General features: G+C 34.2%; 3 protein-coding genes across 4 annotated transcripts; 1 reads left to right on the top strand and 2 right to left on the bottom strand.

Moving 5' to 3' along the window:
- Positions 1-68: 68 nt before the first annotated feature.
- LOC120259814 (TOM1-like protein 9) lies at positions 69-7030 on the bottom strand. Of its 2 annotated transcripts, none has more exons than XM_039267258.1 (10): positions 6717-7030; positions 5661-5739; positions 4827-4925; positions 4632-4748; positions 4148-4308; positions 3433-3514; positions 2995-3080; positions 2383-2568; positions 1239-1771; positions 69-983 (listed from the first exon to the last, which is right to left on the bottom strand). In XM_039267258.1, the coding sequence occupies exons 1-10, from the start codon at positions 6812-6814 to the stop codon at positions 268-270; spliced, it is 2157 nt and encodes a 718-aa protein (XP_039123192.1). In that variant the 5' UTR covers positions 6815-7030; the 3' UTR covers positions 69-267. The 2 variants fall into 2 exon arrangements, with proteins under 2 accessions (XP_039123192.1, XP_039123193.1); XM_039267259.1 differs by having other exon boundaries at positions 1239-1756; positions 6717-7029.
- A 3855-nt stretch (positions 7031-10885) lies between these two features.
- LOC120260646 (D-amino-acid transaminase, chloroplastic) lies at positions 10886-13525 on the bottom strand. Its single transcript, XM_039268175.1, has 5 exons — positions 13305-13525; positions 12479-12537; positions 12164-12342; positions 11383-12056; positions 10886-11160 (listed from the first exon to the last, which is right to left on the bottom strand). The coding sequence occupies exons 3-5, from the start codon at positions 12286-12288 to the stop codon at positions 11066-11068; spliced, it is 894 nt and encodes a 297-aa protein (XP_039124109.1). The 5' UTR covers positions 12289-12342; positions 12479-12537; positions 13305-13525; the 3' UTR covers positions 10886-11065.
- A 2980-nt stretch (positions 13526-16505) lies between these two features.
- On the top strand, positions 16506-20337 carry LOC120262186. The gene is made up of 3 exons (XM_039270262.1): positions 16506-16992; positions 17541-17621; positions 19814-20337. The coding sequence occupies exons 1-3, from the start codon at positions 16614-16616 to the stop codon at positions 20209-20211; spliced, it is 858 nt and encodes a 285-aa protein (XP_039126196.1). The 5' UTR covers positions 16506-16613; the 3' UTR covers positions 20212-20337.
- The last annotated feature ends 402 nt before the right edge of the window (positions 20338-20739 follow it).

The following is a 20739-nucleotide window of genomic DNA, read 5'->3' as shown; positions in this document are numbered from 1 at the left end:
CTCCTTAAGAATTTATACAATCATATACAGGCTCTGAAATATGATTCTAAATAAGTGATAAATCAGTATTGGCAACAAAGCAGAGTTTCATAAGCATTGTAATAAAACCTCATGTATCCTTTCCTGTCTAGCTGAAGATTTACATTATCAAAACAAACGCAAACATACAAATAAGGCATGAAATGAGAAATATATATTGAAAAGAACTACAAATATCACCAAGAGAAAAGGAAAAAAAAATCTACAAAATAAAGGCTCACTCAGATTTCATGAGCTCCCAACTTTATTGACAGGAGGTTTGCTTTGCTTTGATTTGGCCATATTAACAAGATCACCGAAGAGCTTATCTTCTGGCTTCGCCGGTTTGTTGGACTGCTGTGTGTAAAGAGAAGAGGAAGCCGACATCTGATAAGAGGAATTCATATTCATGTATTGACCGTTATCTTGTACGGAAAGCCCATACATTCTCTGAGAGACGTCATTGGGGTTCGAGTAAGGGTAGGCAGATTGCCTTGGATCATAGAACTGAGTTTTGGGTTGTTGCCCGTACGCATATCCAGTGAGCTGCATCTGCATCTGCATCTGCATTGGAGTTTGATGCATTCCCGGAATCTGAACACCTAGAATTGGCTGAGAATATAACCCCACTGGCTGATTATTCTGCATAGGTGAAGGATATAAGCCCAGTTGATTGTTCTGCATAGGTGAAGGGTACATGCCTCCGAACTGGCTGCCCTGAACCGGCTGAGGTTGCATACCACCAAACGGGGTGCCCTGCATTGGTTGGTAAGGCATGCCTCCAAATTGGGTTCCCTGAATTGGCTGAGGTGGCATAACTCCAAACTGGGAGCCCTGCACAAGCTGAGGCTGCGTAACTCCAAATTGGGGGCTTGGCTGAGGCTGCAAGCCATCCACATCATTGCTTTGAGTTGTTTGAGTTTCCCATGGCGGTGGAGGCAAGGCCCCGCCTTGATCATCTGGGCCTGTTAAGAGAGATTTAGTTTCGATGATGATGCTCAGCAAATAATATTGAAAAGTTTGAGGATAACAAAAGATTTCAAGCATTTCAGGTGGAATGTCAAGAAAAAGGCACACTTAAATTTTTAAATTATAAACCACTTGACATTAAAAAGTAAACGCAAAGCTTGAGAAAAATGGACGGATTTAAAACACACTCCTATACATAGTACATGTTCCAAAATTAATCATAATTAAGGCCAAAAAAATAGTGGGCTTACCATATCCAAATGTTTGCTGCTGAGGATTGAAGCCTTGGGAAACTTCACCATTCCATACAGGTTTATTGTGATTCAGCTGGGTCCCATGGCCATTAGCTGCTGGTTGATAGTGAAGTGTTCCTGAGTTTTGGCTGCCCCCATTAGGATAAAGACCAGGTTGGGACTGCTGAAGCTGAGGTGTTGCAGCCGGAAACACCTGTGGTTCTGGGAATGCTGGGTTAGAACTAAAAGTACTGTTAGGATTGTTACTAGTCTTTGCATTACTGGCTTCAGCAAACATGTCTGCCAAAGCTAAAACATTCTGGTCAGATGCCGAGAGGTTGGTAAGTGGTGCATTGACAGGGACAAGGGCTAGCGGATTCTCAGCAGGAGGTGTATTATAGTCATCACCACTGAGAAGATCCATGTTTGGATCAACTCTTGCAGGAGGTTTTGCAGATCCATTAGATGTTGGTGGTGCCGGTAGAAGCAACTGCTGAAGAGGTGGCTGGTTATTTGTGCTTGTGCTTGTAGGGGACCTACAAATGGACATTCATTTATGCCTAGCCATGTCAGATGGAAAAGTATCAAATAGATTTAAAAAGCTTTGTAACTTTAGAAGTAATAAAACAAATAAATGACTCATTCATCAATCATATGAGCAGTACAAATAATTTTACCATAAGAACCAGATCATAAATCTTAGTATTGCCTATATTTACATAAATAAATCTACCAAAACATTTCCATTCGCTCCACAAAGAGCTTTTGCAAACTTTAACAGGAATATACTTCATTCATTGGCATCTGAAAGTTTGATTCACCGGAAAAAAAAAAGGAAAAAAGAAAGCCTTTCATGTCTACTTTTCTGGCAGGGTGACATAATATTTTTCTATTTCTAAGAACACAAAGAACGACTCATGCACAAATAACTACTTGTCTGCCAACTAAAACTGAGGAAGGATGCTGGTTAAAAAGAGAAAATGAAAAAGAAAAATAAAGTCCTTTTGCCTTCACAAAAAGTTAATCTCATAATTATCAGAGAGTCAATATCATCTATTGCACAGATCTATCAGGAGGTACAAATACCAAAAAAAATAAAATTTCTTAAATATTTCTCATAAACAGCATATCAAAGAAGAAATTAATAAATCAAGTAACTTACCTTTGATCTGGTGGTGGATGACCAACATGATTAGTTGCGGCAGAATTATCATCATCTACAAGTGCTTGTAAAGTTTTTGGTTTTTCTGGGCGCACAGCAATACCAGCAGCGATTGCATCATGCTTGGCAAGAACCCGCTGCAAATCATCATTTAAAGCAAGTCCTTGGCCAAGGAGATCCTCATCCCTGTTATTAGAAGAAAATCAGCAAGACAGCCGGTCAGTGAGCCAAGATGCATAACTACAGAGTTCCAACAAAAGCACAAGTTTAAAGACAAGTGCAATGGGCATCTAAGCCAGTAAAAAATTTTGAATTAATAAAATTTAGGTAGCAGGAATTTCTATTTTTTCCCTCATCCAGAGAAGTGATAGATCAAACATAGATAAAATCATATGTTTTAGATATGTTACTAAAAGAAATATTATTAACCTTCAATAGTAAATCAGAAACCAGGAGCATCAAGGTCTGAGATTAGCAATCATTCAAATCTCATAGCTAAAATGATCCTAAAAACAGATGATTACAAGCTACATCATGATGAAGTTACAAAATCAACTTTAATAATATAAAGAATAAGTAAATAGCATCAGAAATTATGCTACAAGGTCTTACGATGTAGTGTTCACAAGTTGTACCACCCTTTGTTTGTAAGATCGACACTGTTCAACTAGGTCAACAATTACCTCCTGCCTCAAACCCTGTGACATATAACTAACATGATCAGCATTTATGCATTTATACTAAAAATTGCACTAACTAGCCAGACTAACATGCAAGGGAAAGTGCATCCCATCCGACCTTTAGTAACAACACAGTTTAAACCTTATTTGACTATTCTGGTACAGACTCCAGAGTAATTATAATCATTGATAAATTCCAATTAGTTATTTATTTGATGTAATAGTTGACAAAAATGAAATTCAAATTTAAACCTTATTTGACTATTCTGGTACGGACTCCAAAGTAATTATAATCATAAATAAATTCCACGTAGTTATTTATTTGATCTAATAGTTGACAAATATAATCAAAGATGCAGACTAAGGATACCTCTCTATTTCCAGGATCTAAAGCATTTAGCATTTCCGCAAGAACATCCATGATACCACGCGCATTCTGGATCTCTGTAAGGCTGAACAAAGGGGTATAGTTTTAACACCCAGAAATAAAAGCAAAAGAAACGAATAAAATTGCTGATGAATCACAATAAGGAACAAAAACATTATGCTTCAACAGCATAAAAATAACACTAGTCAACCAACTTAAGAAAAGCATAACAATTCAACAGCGTTATCCTCAAACAAGACATTAGTAATAGTATTTAAAAAATTAACAGGTAACCCATTCCTGTCCTGCCCATTCATTGGTGCTGTACTTCAAAATAGTTATGCACATGCCAATAATTGCCTAATAATTGCTAGTGTAAATGTGTTCATCAAGCTCAGGTAACCCTCACAGATCAGTTCATTGATTTCACTGAATGAAACCTGGTTACTTTTACAAAAAGAGAACTGAAGAAAGTTCTGCATTGCATGAACATCAGTGGACAGAACAATCTCACACAAAATTCACCATGAAAGAGAAAGCAAAAAAGAAGAAATCATGGTTGTCAAAAAACATGAATAAAATTATAAAAGAGAACATCAAAAACAAAGATCAATCAACCAAAATTAACAAAGGAAAAGTCACAAAACATGGTAGACAAAGTGATTCACATAATTAGAGAAGACAGGATCGACATAAAAAAGTGAGGTATGCACTGCACCTTAAGATAGGAAAATCAGATCCAGCAGATGCCTCGGGTGCTTCATGCTGATAATCAGGACTTCTCACTGATTGAGGATAGTTTGACAAAGGCTGTGTTTGAGGAGGAGTAAATATAGGTGCTGAGCTTTCAGATCTATGAGGAAATACAGCCCCAGCCCGCTAGAAGAAGGAAAAGAAAAAGGAAAAACAGTATAAGTCATCTTTGAAAAGACTGGTTAATAATTATAATTTTCTATCCCAAACTCTGAAACATCAAGGCAGGGTAGATAAAACTTCAACACAGACATTCAAAGAAACCTTGCACTTATGAGAAAAATGAATGTAAGACAAGCGATTGTCGTCAGACTGAATAAAACATTATTTGGAACAGAAGTTAATGCTACATCATCTTAGACAATTTCTAGAAAAAAAAAACAAAGATTCCAGATAATGGTAGATAGCCAAACTTTCAATTAAATAACAGTAAGTTTTGAAAACATTACCAATAATTCCTGGTACGCTGCATAGTATTGTGGATATCTTGCACGGGGACCACCAAATGCTTCTTGCCAAGTATCTATTAACATCAGTATCTTTTCTTTCACGTGAAAATCAGGGTGCTGCAGTAACAAGATCTTTTAAGATTTTTCAATATCAAACAAGAAGAAGAACACTGAGCAAGGGAAAGTTATTATGACCTTCTTTTTAACCATCTTCACCATCTCATGGAGAATATCTTTCTCTGCAACATGCATGTGGACAACATCACCACAATTTTTTATCAAGGTCTCCAGCAGCTGAAATATGATAAAGAGAGAGTCACCATATGAGCTAAGTCGTATACTCTGATAGATGCATTGAGCAAAATTAATGATAATGACGAGGCCAAAGTCATTCAATCCAAAAGAAAAAGCACAGAGGAAGGTCCTTAGTCTTCTGAAAGCAGAATGGATAACAAGGCAATCCTATGCAGATTAGTCAATTAACACAGGATAAACCATCGCTTAGAGATCCGTGTTCCATTATATGTCACTTAAGAAGAAGAAAGAGAATAAGAGAAAGAAATCCAACTCAATTTGTCGAATAGAGAAAAGTGATAAGCTTTTTACTGGACAGAGGACTTCATGTATCATATGACAAAGCCATACACCCCAACAAGAGTAATCTTTATGCCTGACTTCATATTTATATACATGATATACTGGTCATCAAAAATGAAAAATTCGGAGTCCCGACTCCCCAACTTCAAATTCACGAGACACCTGAAATTATGTTTACATATGTTCCTCATAAAACACAGAAAGCCAAATGACAAGCACCACTAATTGGCACAAGAACCCACAAGGAAAACTATAGACCTAGTGTGCTTGAATAGACACACATTAAAGTGGTTGAGCGCCACTTAGGTAGGGTTACCAACACATAAAGATTAAATAAACAAATAATCAAACAAGCAACAAATATCAGTAATTTAGAAGAACAAGTATCAGTAATATTTGTATAGAGTCAAAGATAACAGTTATGGTGCTTACTGTTAGTGTAAGTAGCTGGACCTTCGAATTCTTGTTCCCAAGACGCTTTTTTACACCTTTTACTACATCCTTTGCTTGTCTGAAAACCAAAAGCCAAACAGCATATCAACACTAATCAAAATTTGAACTTATGCATATTTTGTGATAGTCATCATACAGAAACCATCAAACAAACAAATATAGGTTTCATTGTGGATATATTACAATTTACCAAACCAAATTAACGAGAAATGATAAAAATGGTTTTACTAGTTTTGCATCCATAATCACACCATCACCACGAATCACATACCACAGAAATAAAGAATAAACTTTCTACAACTGTCCTCAATGTACAGGAGACAAAAACTTAAGGAAAAAAGGGCTCACGATGCTTTAAGAAACATGGGGTGAAAAATTTAAAAGTTTCCATTATCAAAATTGACATCTCAATTGCCTGGACACTTTATGCATTCTACCCAAAGCTACAAGCACTATCAAAGAATATTATATAACAATATCGTATATCTCTCTTCCTTCCATCACACTTATGGCGAAAATTTGGCCCTATAACTACCTCTTAAATCAACATCGTCTAATGACCACAACTACTAAGCTTATCACCACCTACATCACTAAAAATTTTCACTAAAATAACACAAACCTCGATGCCAATCTTAGCTGTTTCTTGAACACTTGCACTCAGCAATCAAATATCAGAGAAGCTTTTAAGCATTCAACTCCAGAATTGATAATCATAAAAAAAGAAGGGTAAGAATTACTATACCCAAAGTTCATAAATTTCACGATCGGCCACCACACACACTCAAAAATCCATACTTTCTTCTAAATCCCCAGCCTCCCCATCTTCTAATTATTAATCAACCCAACAAAACCACTAAAAATTCAAAGAACTACAAAACTCGACCAGCAAAAGTTTACCACCAAGGCAAAAGAAAAAAAAAGGAAAAAAAAAATCATATCCAGAACCAAATCAAAAACCATAATTAAAAAAAAAGGAAACAGAAAGGAAAAGAAAGAGCTAAACAAAAATCCAAAAGCCACAGAAGATCACACCCGGGGTCACGATTAAGTATATCACAGATCTCGATGTTCATCGCCCAGTCCGGCCCGATCAGCATATCACTCGTCGCCCGCTCCACCAACCCTGCCATCGCTGCCACACCGATCCCTCCAAAAACCACTTCAAAAACACCAAATCGGACTCAAATCCAACACTCCTCCGGCGAGAAACCGATCAAATAGACACCAATCGAACCCCAAAGCAAACCCTAAATCCACGAGAAAACCCCAAACCCTCCTCTCTCTCTCTCTCTCTCTCTCTCTCCACGCCCGCAAGAGTCTTCAGAAAACTCGGATTTTTTTTCTTTCAAACTTTTCCAAGTAATAAAAAATTCTCCCAAAAAAATTAACAAATTTAAGACCACTTTTAGTATGATTCCTTATACTAATCTTAATTAGTAGAGCAAATCGGAACCATTAAACCATATTAATGATGACGTGGCATACTAATATTTGAGATTAGTGTTTAAAAGGGTAGACATAGTTATCTCTAGAGCAAGAGACCGTGGGATTCGTTACTCTTGGGAGTTGGTTAAAGACCACAAAGACCAGGATATGTAGCGAATTTACTAGATTACCCTTTTGATGACGTGGCTGGAAATTGAAGGTCCGTTTTCTGCACATAAACCCAAAAAAAAAGTCAATATGTTAGTAAAGTTTTCTTTTTTTTTAAGCATATTATTAATTTATTATTTATTACTTATTCGACTTAAAATTTTACCTTAGATTAGATAACATAATTAAAACAAGAACCTTTATAAATATGTACCCCTTATATAATTTTATAATTTATGGACAATCACTAAATAGTTTAGTGGAAGTCAGTCTCGGTCGTGCAAAGTCAAATCTCCTATGTCATAATACTGTAAAATATTATGCAAATATACGATAAATATTTATTAAAATATTATTTATTGGGGTCTTCAGTAGGAGGAGCCGTATTCTCCACTCCATGATTACAAAACAGGGGATTTATCATTGTAAGAGTTGTGATCATTGATATATCATCTCTGCAGACGTAATGTGCTCTTAATCTGACTATATGTTAAAGTTCACCCCATATAATAAATTTTTTTAAAGCATGTTATTACAGTAATCTAGTCAGCCCATTCAGTATTTATTTGTCTCTTTAACACCCCTTTATTGAGCTGCGACCATTCATAATATATATATATATATATATATATAAATTTATAAGGTGTATATGTAATTTTATATGTATGAAAAAAATGAGTGTTTTTTGTTTTATAATATGTGTCATGAGGTGTTGCGAAATTTTATTGGAATGTTTGGCGTTGTGACTTGTGAGTCCTTAATTTATTCCTTTTTTATGAGAATTAATAAATAAATAAATAAGAAAGGAAAGGTTTGGACCATTTGGAAGGGCCCACGTATTATTAATTTTGATTAATTTTATTTAAGAGAAAAGTGGGGTGTCGTAGCTCGTATGGCTATTATTCTACTTTCGGCTAATAAGAATCTTTTGCTTTTACTTCTTTTAGGACCATTAATGGGTCGGGTTTGCACATCACCCGAACCCGTTAACATAAATGATAAAATTAGTGTCCACTTTTATGGGATAGGAACTCAATGAATGGAATAGTTATATGGGTCTTATTCAAAACTTAGCTCATCTAGATTAAAGTATAAACTACTTACTTATATAAACCCTTTATGTAACTTGCCAACTTTATATACATATATAATAACATTGCACTAATTGTTTTATTGTGGATATATATCACACGAAAAAACATGAGAATTGAAATTTTTAAAAAAATTATGGAATTTTAGGGCATGTTAGTGAACAAGACAAGACTAAGGTGGATAGAATATGAGAACTGATTAAAAACATTTATGTTTAAAGGGAACCACATGTGGGCCACATTATAGCAAATATATATGAATTATGTGTAAATAAATAAAATTATCATTATATTTTTTTTAACTTGTCTTATTATTATAGGGTTCTCGTGTTTGGATGATGATCGAATTAAAAAGGAACTGTAAAACGGGAGAAACAAAATAAAATAGTAAAAAAATAAAAAATAATAACAGTTAATCTTCGCTACCCATTTCTATCTTGAATTAGAATATATATGAATTATGAGTAAATAAATAAAATTATCATTATTTTTTTTTTTTAACTTGTCTTATTATTATAGGGTTCTCGTGTTTGGATGATGATCGAATTAAAAAGGTACTGTAAAATGGGAGAAACAAAATAAAATAGTAAAAAAAAAAATAATAATAGTTAATCTTCGCTACCCATTTCTATCTTGAATTAGTGGATAAATTAAGTTAATAGGACAAAACTATGCTCACTAAACAAAATGATAAAAATAAATTGTTTATCATATCATTCTTATCCTATCCATTGAACAAGTTTCAGTTATTAATTGTTATAAATATAAATATGAAATAGTTTTATTTTGTTTTAGTATTATTTTTCATATATTGGGCCATAAATAATGGCTAAATCTTGGGAAATATCTTTTTAAAAAAAATCAAAAACATATTTATTTAATTCTCCTTTTCTTTTCTTTTATCATATGCATTTGTTAAACATAAATGAGGTGTAATTGTTTGTTTGAAATGGCCTGTCATTATCTATGATTATTTTTATTGTACTTTGGTCAACAAATTGGACATTTATTATTCTCTTAAGTACATGGGAACAAATAGATACTTACATTTTTTTGATATGATATGTATATATATATACATAAACATATAAATTCATATCCATATAAAATTATTTTTTAAAAAATTACAAATGAATTGCAACTTTTTTGTCTTGATGGAAACCATCCAATAAGATGGTGAGAGTTACCAAACTCAGTGGACATGCTGAAATTATAAAATAATTGTGTGGTTGATTGGAATTCAAATGTAGAGGAAACTTCGTATGTTATATTCATATCAGTTTTGTTTTTATTTTTTTTATTTTATTTTCTTACTCACTAGCACAAATCACAAAAACATGCATATATTAGAAGTTAATAACTTAATTAATCTGTACATTTATCATGTATGAGTTGATATTTGAATTTAGTTTTCAGTAAAGACACAAACACTTTATACAAAAAAATTCAGTAAATAATTTGACAAAATAAATCAAGATTTTTATTGTCATTTTAAAATTTTTAATCAATAATATTTTAATTAAAACATATCATTGAGTGTGAGAAAAAAAAACATCAAGATAAAGGTCAGTATTAATAATTTAACAACATAAATTTTGTCAAATTAAGGATTAGCTTGCCTTGTTTCTTGTTATTAACTTGACATTTCCTTTTTTAGAATATTTTATCATAAGTTTTTTTTAAAAAAAAAAAATAGATAACTCACCGAATTGTATTTATTAAAAAAAAAAAACTATTACAAACTTTAATGTATGAAAAGAATGACACACAACTAAGATGAAAAGTATGTTTCCAAAGGTAAGAGTTCTATATATTTAAGAAACATGCAACAAATTAAAACAAATTAATTAGCAATATTTTATGTATTACAGATTTCCAGTTGAGTTTTGGATTTAATGTTTGATTATCTTTTTGTGTCTATGTATGTCTATTCCTGTTTTTGGATCTCTTTTTTGGGTCATATATCTCTTTATTATATGTCAACTTATATTTCTCGACCTTCTTTTCAAGTTTTATATCTCTCTTCGATTTGCTAATCATTTTGTTATCCAAAATTAAAAGAGTTTGACTCTACCAATAATCTCTTCATCATATGTCAACTCCTATTTCTCGATCTCCTTTGTAAATTTTATATCTCTCTTCAATTTGTTAATCATTTTGTTATCAAAAGTTAAAAGAGTTTAGCTCTACCAATAAAAAACACACGAACCGTGGGATTTAACACATTTTTTGGTTTAGTTATTTATTTATTTATTTTAGTTGTCTTATTTTTAATGAATTTATCTATTAAAAAAATTATAAAAAATTTAAAAATAAAAAATAAAAAAATCAAAGAAAAAGAAAAAAAGTTTGATGATCTTTTAGGTCAAATGGGTGCTGGGGCTAAGAAAGTTCATACTTCATAGTGGTAGACCAAGTACTGCTGGATTCCATTAACATTCTGGAAGTGGACTGCAAACTGGAAAAAAAAACCATAGACCACTTTGAACTTTAATGAATCTCTTCTCATATATACTATTTCAAAATAATTATTTTAATAATTATGTCTGAATTCTTTTACAATCAATCAGTGGTCTTATGATAATAAACCACTAAACATATGACTAATTAAAACATGAAGAAACAGAGTGTTTCTTCTCTGCTTGTTCTTTGCTTACAAACAAAAGAGAATACAACAATCAAGTAAAATTTTAACTTTCAATAAGGAACAGGCACTCTAACTGAAGCTGGACCAGATTGCATATCCTCCACAATCAAATCAAATAGTGCTTTTGCCACTGGACCTTCTTTTCCTGCAAGAACATCAGCATTCCAAATTAATACAATCATTCAAAGTTTTCTTCAATCTTTTGTCAGCAAAACTGCTGATAAAATCCACATTTTCTTTTCCAATTCATGCAAGCCTTGGATGCATTAACGTACTCAGATATTAACTAACACAATGTTTTTCGTGCAAGTTTTGGATGTATTAATGTACAGTCAGATATATAACTAATTGTACTAAAAGATCATACCATCACCAATTATGTGTTTGTCCCACTGCAAAACAGGCTTCACAATGATTCCACTCCCAATAAGCATCATTTCATCAGCCATTTTCCCTTGCTCTACAGACACATTGCCAAGTCTAATTCCATCAATCATGCCTTCGCCGATGAGTTTTTCTGCGAGAACCAACACTCTTTTCGCTGTGCAACCGCTTAAGATCTTATCGAAATGAGGCATCATTAACTCTTTATCTGCTGTTACAAATGCAACATTCATATTAGGACCTTCAGCAACATAGCCTTCATTATCTAACCAAATGCCTACAAATGCTCCATTCTCTTCAGCTTCCACCTTGGACAGAGCATTAGGCAAGTAATTCACATTCTTCATAATAGCAAATTCCGGAGATTTCATCGGTATTGATGATGTTATCACTCTAACACCTTTTTGGTCTGGTAGAGACCGGCCTTCAATGACAATTGCATATAGAGCAGGCTTAGGACAACCAGACGATGATAGTTGAAAGTCACCTGGTCCGACCGAGAGCCAGTATCTTAATGAACCCTGAGTACATTTCGATGCAGATACAGTGTTTATGAGGATGTTCCTAATTGTAGAACGATCAAAAGGAAGACCGATTTTTGCCATTGATGCAGACCTTAAGAGTCTGTCTAAATGTTGGTCTAATTCATACAGGTGTCTGAGATCACATAAACATGCAATGCATATAAATTATTAAGCACTGCACAAACATAGTGATTGGGAATATAAACCTGAAACTATATATTGAACATTTGTGTCACTTACCCGTCCATTATTGCGGCTGTATCGAACACGCCATGACCTCTATGGACCATATGATCATCCATGGGAATGACCATTGCTGCAGGATCAGTTGTAATTCCTCCAAAGATGCTGGAGAACATGGCCATGTAATGCTGATTGCTTTGGTTCTGTTCTTGGTATGTTCTTAGCCTTTCTGCAACCTTGCAATTCATCAAATCAAGCTTGTTTAATTTCATCCAATAAATTAAGAAGAAAACAGTATAACATAAATGTGGAAATAATACAGTTACAAATATATGCATATATTGAGAAAAATTCTCAGGTTTGAGAATAAACCTCTGTATTAGAGAGAACAGGTGCATCAAAGAGGTTGTTGATATCTGTATCTGCAGAGCCTGATAAGAAAAAAAGAAAAAGAAAAAGAATGATTTATGTGATTCATTGAACACCTGTTTGATGTGGGGAAAAAATAATAAAAAATCAAATTTAATAGTTTTCCAAACAGAAACACCAGATTTACAAGCTTGCCAACACATAGCAAAATCATCACAGAGATCAAATAAAAGAGGAAATTAATCAGGTAAATAAAAATGTTTGGAACGTGGAAAAGAACTAGAAAAAAAAAACATAAAATTACTTTTTTTCAACAAAGGAAAAAAAAACCAATATATACTTTAATGCACAAATGAAAACATCAAAACCTAATGAAATGGAGCAGAAACCGAAGCAAAACACCTTTGAAAGAAGAAATCAAGTAAATATTTATTATTTGATTTAAGAAAAAAACACAGCTTTACACCTTCAGACACAAAACAAAACATCAAACTTTAACAAATTATTTATTTATTTTTTTAAAAAAACCTTTAATAAAACGAAACAGGAAGAGATTTTAAAAAAAAATGATTCTTTTCCAACAAAAACAAACAAACACTCATCCACCTTCATACACAAATCAAAGGTTCAAACCTAATTATAAAAAGAAACCAAAACCAAACTTATATATAAATTATGCTTTTCCTAACCAAAAAAACTTTCAGGCAAAAACCAAAATAATCAAACCCTAATCAAAAGAAGCAAAAACAAACAAATAAATAAACAAATATATAAATAAAACACAATCAAATAAAAAGAACAATAAAAACAAGGGAAACAAGATGCCCACCAGTCCAAGAGGAATTCTCCACAGACCCTCACCTCCCTCGATGATCTCCATTTCACCTCCGCCTTAGCTCTCCGAAGAGCGACGCCATGAAACCCGAAGCTCAAAGGCCTTTGATCTTCATGTGAACCGCTGGGAAACGCAAAAGACCTGCTTGGAAACGCGTTTCTCAGTGTGGTTTCACAGAGGAACGTCATGGACGAGGCCATCGATGAAAACAGTAAACTCGCAGGCAAACTACTTTCATTACCCCAGTCGCTTTTATAAACTCCAACGGAGTCATGTTGTGTACTTTGAGATTCGTGCTTCATCTGATCGAACGGTCAAAAAGGTTGTACAAAATGATGACGTATAAATTGTAAGTAATTATGTATATGTGTCCGTATTATTATTTGTTTGTATCTAAATGCTGAAATGCTTTAAATGAAATAATGAATGGAAGCGTGCCACGTGGCTCACGTTAAAATAATTCCTGAGTAGACCTAGAGAACATGAATTAATGGTGTGTTTTTTTTCTTTTTGAATATAGTTATTGATCATCCAAATTTATGGGATACAATGCTCTTCGTTTTCAATAATATATTACGGCAAATTAAATAGATTTTTAAAAATAATAAATAAAAACACAATGTGGCATTGGTTTAGTCCTTTTTTTTTACGAGGTCTGTCAATATTTTCTTATCAGGTAAAAATAAATAAATAAATAAATAAATGAGATGACCTTGATGGTGGAAATGGGATATTTGTCAGTATTTGATATAGAAGTTATACCATGAACTCGAACAAAAAATTCATCCTCAGTATCATCTTCTATATATCACTGGTGTTTTTTCATTATTGGTGTTATTATTATTTTTTTTTAAATAAAGTGGATAAACCACTGATTTATTAAATGAAAAATAAAAAAACAAGCAAAATAGAATTACAAAAAATAATAACAAAAAAATGAGAAACAGTCTCTAGGGGTAAGTCATACTTCCACAAAAAAACCAAAAGAGAAATAGTAAAACAGGAAAAAGGCAGAAAGCCAAAGAACAGGAGAAACAGAAGAAACAAAGCAGTTGTAGAAGTGAAGTTCACACTCTGGCATCTAAGGCCTCTAATAGCTGAAGGAAGGAGTTGATCACTCTTGGAAAGAAGTGGTCATGGCGGCAGGCTGATCATTTAGACATGTGCTCAAGAAGTCAATAGAGCGCCTTAGCTTTCTGAATGGAATTACCTAGAAATCGTTGACTCGGGTCTCTAGCTGCAAAAATCCAAGCAAGAAGCATATAAGTAATCTTAGAGATAACTGAATGCGGGGTAAGAGAATGTAATTCGAAGATGTGATGATTTCTCTCAAGCCATAAATTCCAGAAAATAGCTCTTGAGAGAAGATCCCAGCAAAGTCGTTGTAAAATCCTGTAAGGAAAGGATCCAAGTGGTCCAAACATCTGAGATGGACCGAGGGTGTGAGTGAAGACCGAAATTTTGTTTAAAGAAATGCCAGATTTGATCTAAGAAGTCACAATTAAGCAAGAGATGGTCCACTGACTCTGTGTTTTTGTTACGTAGGACACAAGTGTCCAGTAGCACAACGAGTGTTATAGCATTTTTGGCTAGGTTGGAAAGGGTAAGAATTTTATCATCCCAAGCTAGCCAGCAAAAAAGGGATATTTTGCTGAGACACCCCACTTTTCAAAAGGTTGGATAGAGAGGGATTCAAATAATACCATCCATCAGGAAACGATAAAAAGGATCTAACTGAGAAGATCCTATTACTTTCCAAGTTTCAAATTTTCACATCCTCTTGCTTACTTAGAATGTCTAGAGTTGAAAACAAAACAGGTGAAAGATCTCTAGAGAATGTAAAGTAGACAGAAAGTCTCTTAAAGAAATCCAAAGAGCACTACAATCAATGTAGAGGTTGGGCTAGAAATCTTTAGGGGCTCTACCATCCAACTATTTATCGTGCCATAGAAGCGTATTAATCCCGTTCTTCACAATAATAGAAGAGCATGCTCTGAAAGAATGAAGAAGAGGTGTGATATCTGGCCAGAAAAATGATTTATTTCAACCCTCACTCCCAATTTTCAGTAGGCTTAATGGTCAATAATGTGTTGTAGCTGATGTGTCTCCCTAATTCTCTTTTGTAACTCACCAATTTTTTTTAATTAAATTATAGTTACCTATTTTTATAATATATATATATATATATATCATGAAGTGCTTCTCCATACAAAATTTTTCAAACAAATTTACCATGACTACGTTCCCTTGAAATGTTAAAAATTAAAGCCTACTCAAGGATCAGCATTCTTATATTTTAACTACTTCTTATGTATTATTGTCACTGTTTGAAAAACTTATTCAATAGTTTTTTTTAAATTTTATTTGTTTTTACTCAAAAAAATTTATTTGTTTTTGCAATAAGAAGTTTTCGTGATATTTAAAATCTTATTCTCAAGCAAATCTCTACTAGCATAGCTAATAAATAAATAAATGAGTTAAAATAAACAAATAATTTATCAATTAAATTTTAGTTATTCAAAATATAGGTTTGGAAAATGATGGGAAAAATTATCCAAGAGTTTTTTTTTAATAAATGATAAAATTTAAAGATGGTCCAAATAAGAATGAAAAAAAAATTGCTCACTATAAGTTCATATAAACACCTAATACCCTGAATGGGAAAGAATGTCTTATCAGCCTAATGTTGATTGTTTATTTTTTTTCGTTCTTTTTTAAAATATTATCAAATGAAACAAAAAAAATAAAGTTTTAACCCAACACAAAGATCATATTTATCCGGGTTGCTAACTCAACGGTAGAGTACTCGGCTTTTAAGTGCGACTATAATCTTTTTTCACATTTGGATGAAGCAACGAATTCGTTTAGACTATTGGTAGAGTCTATAAGACCATGACTGATCCTGAAAGGTAATGAATGGAAAAAATATATTATAATAAAATTAAAAATTTGAAATTTTATTTTTCTTACATAAGTTATTATTTTTATCGAGGAGTTGAGTTTGAATTCTAATTTATGCAAGCAGAGGGTATAAGTATTGTAAATCTCAGATTTATTTATTTTATTTTATTTTATTTTTTTTAATGTGTTCTCGTTGTTAAGAAGGGTTTTGTTCATGTTTTTTTAAACATTACGAAAAAGCTAATGTTTTTGAGGCCAAACCCCCTAAATTTAGTTAAAATTCCAAACAAGGGTTTCTTCAACTGTACTCTTTCTCCCATGATCGTGTTCTCCAAAACTAGGGTTAGGGTTAGGCCAAGGCACTGCCACGATACCTAACTCCACCCACCGATTCCACCTCCCATGGCCATCCTCGGCGACGCTCTCCGCCAGGCTTTTATGCCGAAACGCGAGTACGACTCCCTTCGCGACGAGGATAAGGCCTGGGTCCGTCTCCAGCGGCCAATGGTAGCAGCACTGACCGGTGCTATCGCCTTTTCTAGCGTCATCGCTGTCTCCGTTAGCCTCAGCATCGTCTTTCCCCGGGATGTGAATCGGCGGCCCTTCTGTAAGCATAGGAGGATCCAGGCGCTGCCCGTAAATGCCACGCAGGAGCCTGATCTTTACGGGTACCATGGCGCGTTCTATTTGACGGATGAGGAGGCCGCGGATTACTATTGGATGGTTGTTTTCGTGCCTTCGGCGATTGTCTTTTTGGCATCGGCTTTGTATCTCTTGGCAGGTGAGTTGGAGTTCCTCTGTTTTGTGTTTGTTCTGATGTGCAACTTTGTGAAAAAGTTTGGATTTTTTTTAAGTGCATGAATATGGTTAGTGTTGTATAGCAAATTAGGGTTTTGGAATGTGCTTTTTGGGACTTTGCTCTATAGGTGATCATACTGATTTTGCAATGTCGACCGTAGTGAACTGAGTTCACTTAGGTCACTTACTTCAAAGTTTCTATCTTTGCATATAAGAGCATGAATCTAGGATTCTGCTTTGGGGAACAGTGCTCCATAGTTGATCATGCCATTTGATGCAAACGTGGATATTGGTGAGTTGAGGTTAATTTTTTCACGTATTGGTGCTTTTGGTAATTAGGTGTTCGGAAGAAAATTACATTGGGTTGGAATTTGGAACTTAGGTTTTGAAAGAGGAGGGAATTGAAATTGGTATTAGTTGATGTGTAATTCAATTTCCAGTACTGCTTACTGCAATTTTACAAATTAACATCTCGTGGCTTTTCTTTGCCAAATGCTAAAGGTTTATCCGCTTATATGGTTTCAACTGCAGGGATGATTGTGGCATATTATGCTCCAAGAAGGCACCCATTCCTTAAGGTGGTTGAAAACAATTATTGTGCATCGAAAAGAGGTATTTTGAGAACAATTTCCTTCTTTTGTTGTATCTTTCAGTGTCTTTTGCTGAAATTGACATATTAATTATGCCTTCTGCTGGGCCTCCTAATCTCTTGATTTTGTATTGCTCAATCTGGTAAGAAATAATAGTCTTGATGATGCAAAAGATTGCTCATTTTCTTTTATAGAAGTTATGTTGATTGGTAAGTATTTACTGGTTCTTGATTCTTTGAATACACTGGGAGAAGAATTGTGCAAGGATGCTGGTTGTAGATAAGTAACTCACAGGGAGGGCATTTAATTGTGCAAGGATGCTGGTTGTAGGTAGGGGTGGCAAAACGGGTTAGCGGGTCGTGTTCGTGTCGGGTTGACTTGTGAATCTGACACGTTTAACCCTGACACGAACACGACACGATTATTAAACGGGTAATTTTTTAGAACACGAACACGACACGTCTAAAACCCGTGGCTACACGACACGACACGTTTAACATGTTTAAGTCTTAAATAGGTCAATACGACCTGTTTATCTGTTTAAAACACGACACAACACGACACGTTTAACACGCCACACGACACGACACGCGACACGAATTTTTAATCAAAACATTTTTTTAAAAATCCAAACTAACATTAAACATAAAATACTTAAACATCATATTTGCCGTGAGAATAATTCAATTAATTTATCAAGTTTACTATCAGACACATTTACCTATTCATATTAAACGGGTTAACCGTGTCATATACGTGTCAACCCGTTTATGACACGAACCCGCTTAATTTAGGCGTGTCATAAACGAGTCGACCCGTTTATGACACTAACCCGTTTAACCCAAACCCAAACCCTCCTAAGACCGTGTCATGTCGTGTTGTGTAAACGTGTCGTGTCAAAAATTGCCACCCCTAGTTGTAGGTAAGTAGCTCACAGGGAGGGCATTTTGCATTTAGTGGGCGTGCATAGGACAGGATGATAAATCCACTGAGCATGATCAGCATCAATGTGATGTACATGTTTTGTGAGCAAAACTATACCGATGTTCATGACATGTATATCCATCTGCCTTTTTATTATGATGAATAAAAAAAAAATTTTTACTTATTTTATATCCCTATCTGGAAATCACGTTCCTTCAAAACTTTGTATAAGGCTAATGCACAATAAAGGGCGTTTGAAAAATGCTTTCTAGAGAAGAAATTTCATATTCTGAGTTTATACTTGCATAATGAAAATTTAACCTAAAAGGTCATTGGTGGTATTTTACAAGGGAGAGCCGTGTGCTTATTTTTTAGGTGGCACTCTTTGTTTCTCTTTCTACGCTGCATGTGTATAAATGTATTGTATGCCTCTTGTGTCATGAACTTTTGATGGTATATTTGTCAAGGCAATACCCATTTTTCCCCTCACAATAATGCGAGCTTTTGTTGCATGGATAAAAGGGGGTCTTTTGTAGTTATTTGCAAGCATCCGAGTAAAAAAAATTCTCCTTGTTGGTATTTGGTTGTTGTTCTCACCTATTATTGCTACCATGGTAAAATGACATCAGTAAAAGAAGCTACTATGTAAACTAACAGAATTGTACTGAATACACTTGCTACAAACTTCATATGGATATGGAAAATGATAGAATTTGAACTTGATCTCCCTTGACTGTTTTTTAGAAAACTTGCCTATGAGGACCTAGAGCTTCAAATGAGTTTACCGATGCCACACTAAAGCACCTTGAATTTTACAACTTGATCAAAAGTTATGGTTGCTTGAAGTCAAGGTATTCATAAATGATCAACAAAATACTGTTCTTTTGGAGTTTGTCAAATCCAGCTCTGCAAAAACTCCTTAAGTAATGATGTTAAGTTGTTTACACGATGGTAACATTTTGTATCATTCATAATAGATAACATCATAACAATTATTTCTATTTTTGTTTAGCATGTCAACTAATGACATCCAAAAAATTGTTTCCTTTGATCTCCTTGTACTATGGGCCCATGATTATTTCTTTATCTGGAGTTAAAGAGTATACCCTTGCGTTGTATGTGGGATTGCAAATTGAATTATATTCTGAATTTGTTTCGAAGATAATTGGCCAAGCTGACTTCAGCCAACTTTCACTTCTACTGCCTGCTGAGATTAAAGCCTGGACATCCGCGCGATGCCTCTTACCTGTCCTGACCTGGCTTCTTGTTCATGACTCTTTACTTATGCAGGTGGGGTACGCTGCCTGTCAATTCTCAATGTCGTGTTTGCTGTTATCTTCGGTCTAATGGCACTGTTTCTTGGATCAAGCATCCTCACACTGGGGAGCAGCTGTTCAATCCCTCTGTTCTGGTGCTACGAGATTGCCTCTTGGGGTCTAGTGATGATGTATGGTGGAACTGCCTTCTTTCTGCGAAGAAAAGCTGCTGCCATCCTTGATGAGACTGATTTTGCTGGCCGAAATCTTGGTTTGGAGATGTCTGAATCTGCCCTAGAAGTGACACCGGATATGGAGAGGCGTGTGACTGAAGGATTCAAAGCATGGATGGGTTCTTCTCTTCTTTCTTCTGATGAAGAAGATGGGCCTGATGACTACATCGAGGAGGGTCGTCCTTTGATGACAAACTAACCGCAAAAGACTAATTTGATCATCATGTTCTTTTGTGTAAAGATTTTCTTATCTAGTGACTGAGAATGTATATATGACATCGAAGTAGTTTGGAAATGCACCTGTGGATTAAGTGTTAAAAATCAATTTTGTTTTGCAGATAAAATTCATGGATTAAAAGTGTTCAGTACTGACAAACTCCTTTTGGGTCTTTCTAAATTCTGAACATTTTGGTGTGGTCTTATTAGCTGGTTACTAAGACCTTATGTTCTTTGAAGGAGAAGGTTCATCACACAAAACCTTTGTATGCCCATCTACAAAATTAATTTTGCATGTTTAGAAATTAAAAAGTCAAAGCTATAAAATATTAAAAATACAGTTCATTTTTAGAAACGGTTATTATCTTGATGTTATGGGAAAAATATTTTAGATGTACAAAAAGAATACTTGGCTATGATTTTGCAGACCAAACTTGTTTATTGATTACTATCATAGCAAAAAGACCAAACTTGTTTATTGATTACTATCATAGCAAGAAGAATACTTGGC

The sequence above is a fragment of the Dioscorea cayenensis genome, chromosome 5 (assembly GCF_009730915.1).
Source record: "Dioscorea cayenensis subsp. rotundata cultivar TDr96_F1 chromosome 5, TDr96_F1_v2_PseudoChromosome.rev07_lg8_w22 25.fasta, whole genome shotgun sequence".
Lineage (NCBI taxonomy): Eukaryota > Viridiplantae > Streptophyta > Magnoliopsida > Dioscoreales > Dioscoreaceae > Dioscorea > Dioscorea cayenensis.
The sequence above is the reverse complement of the archived record's forward strand: the minus strand, read 5'-3'. Positions and strand labels throughout refer to the sequence as shown.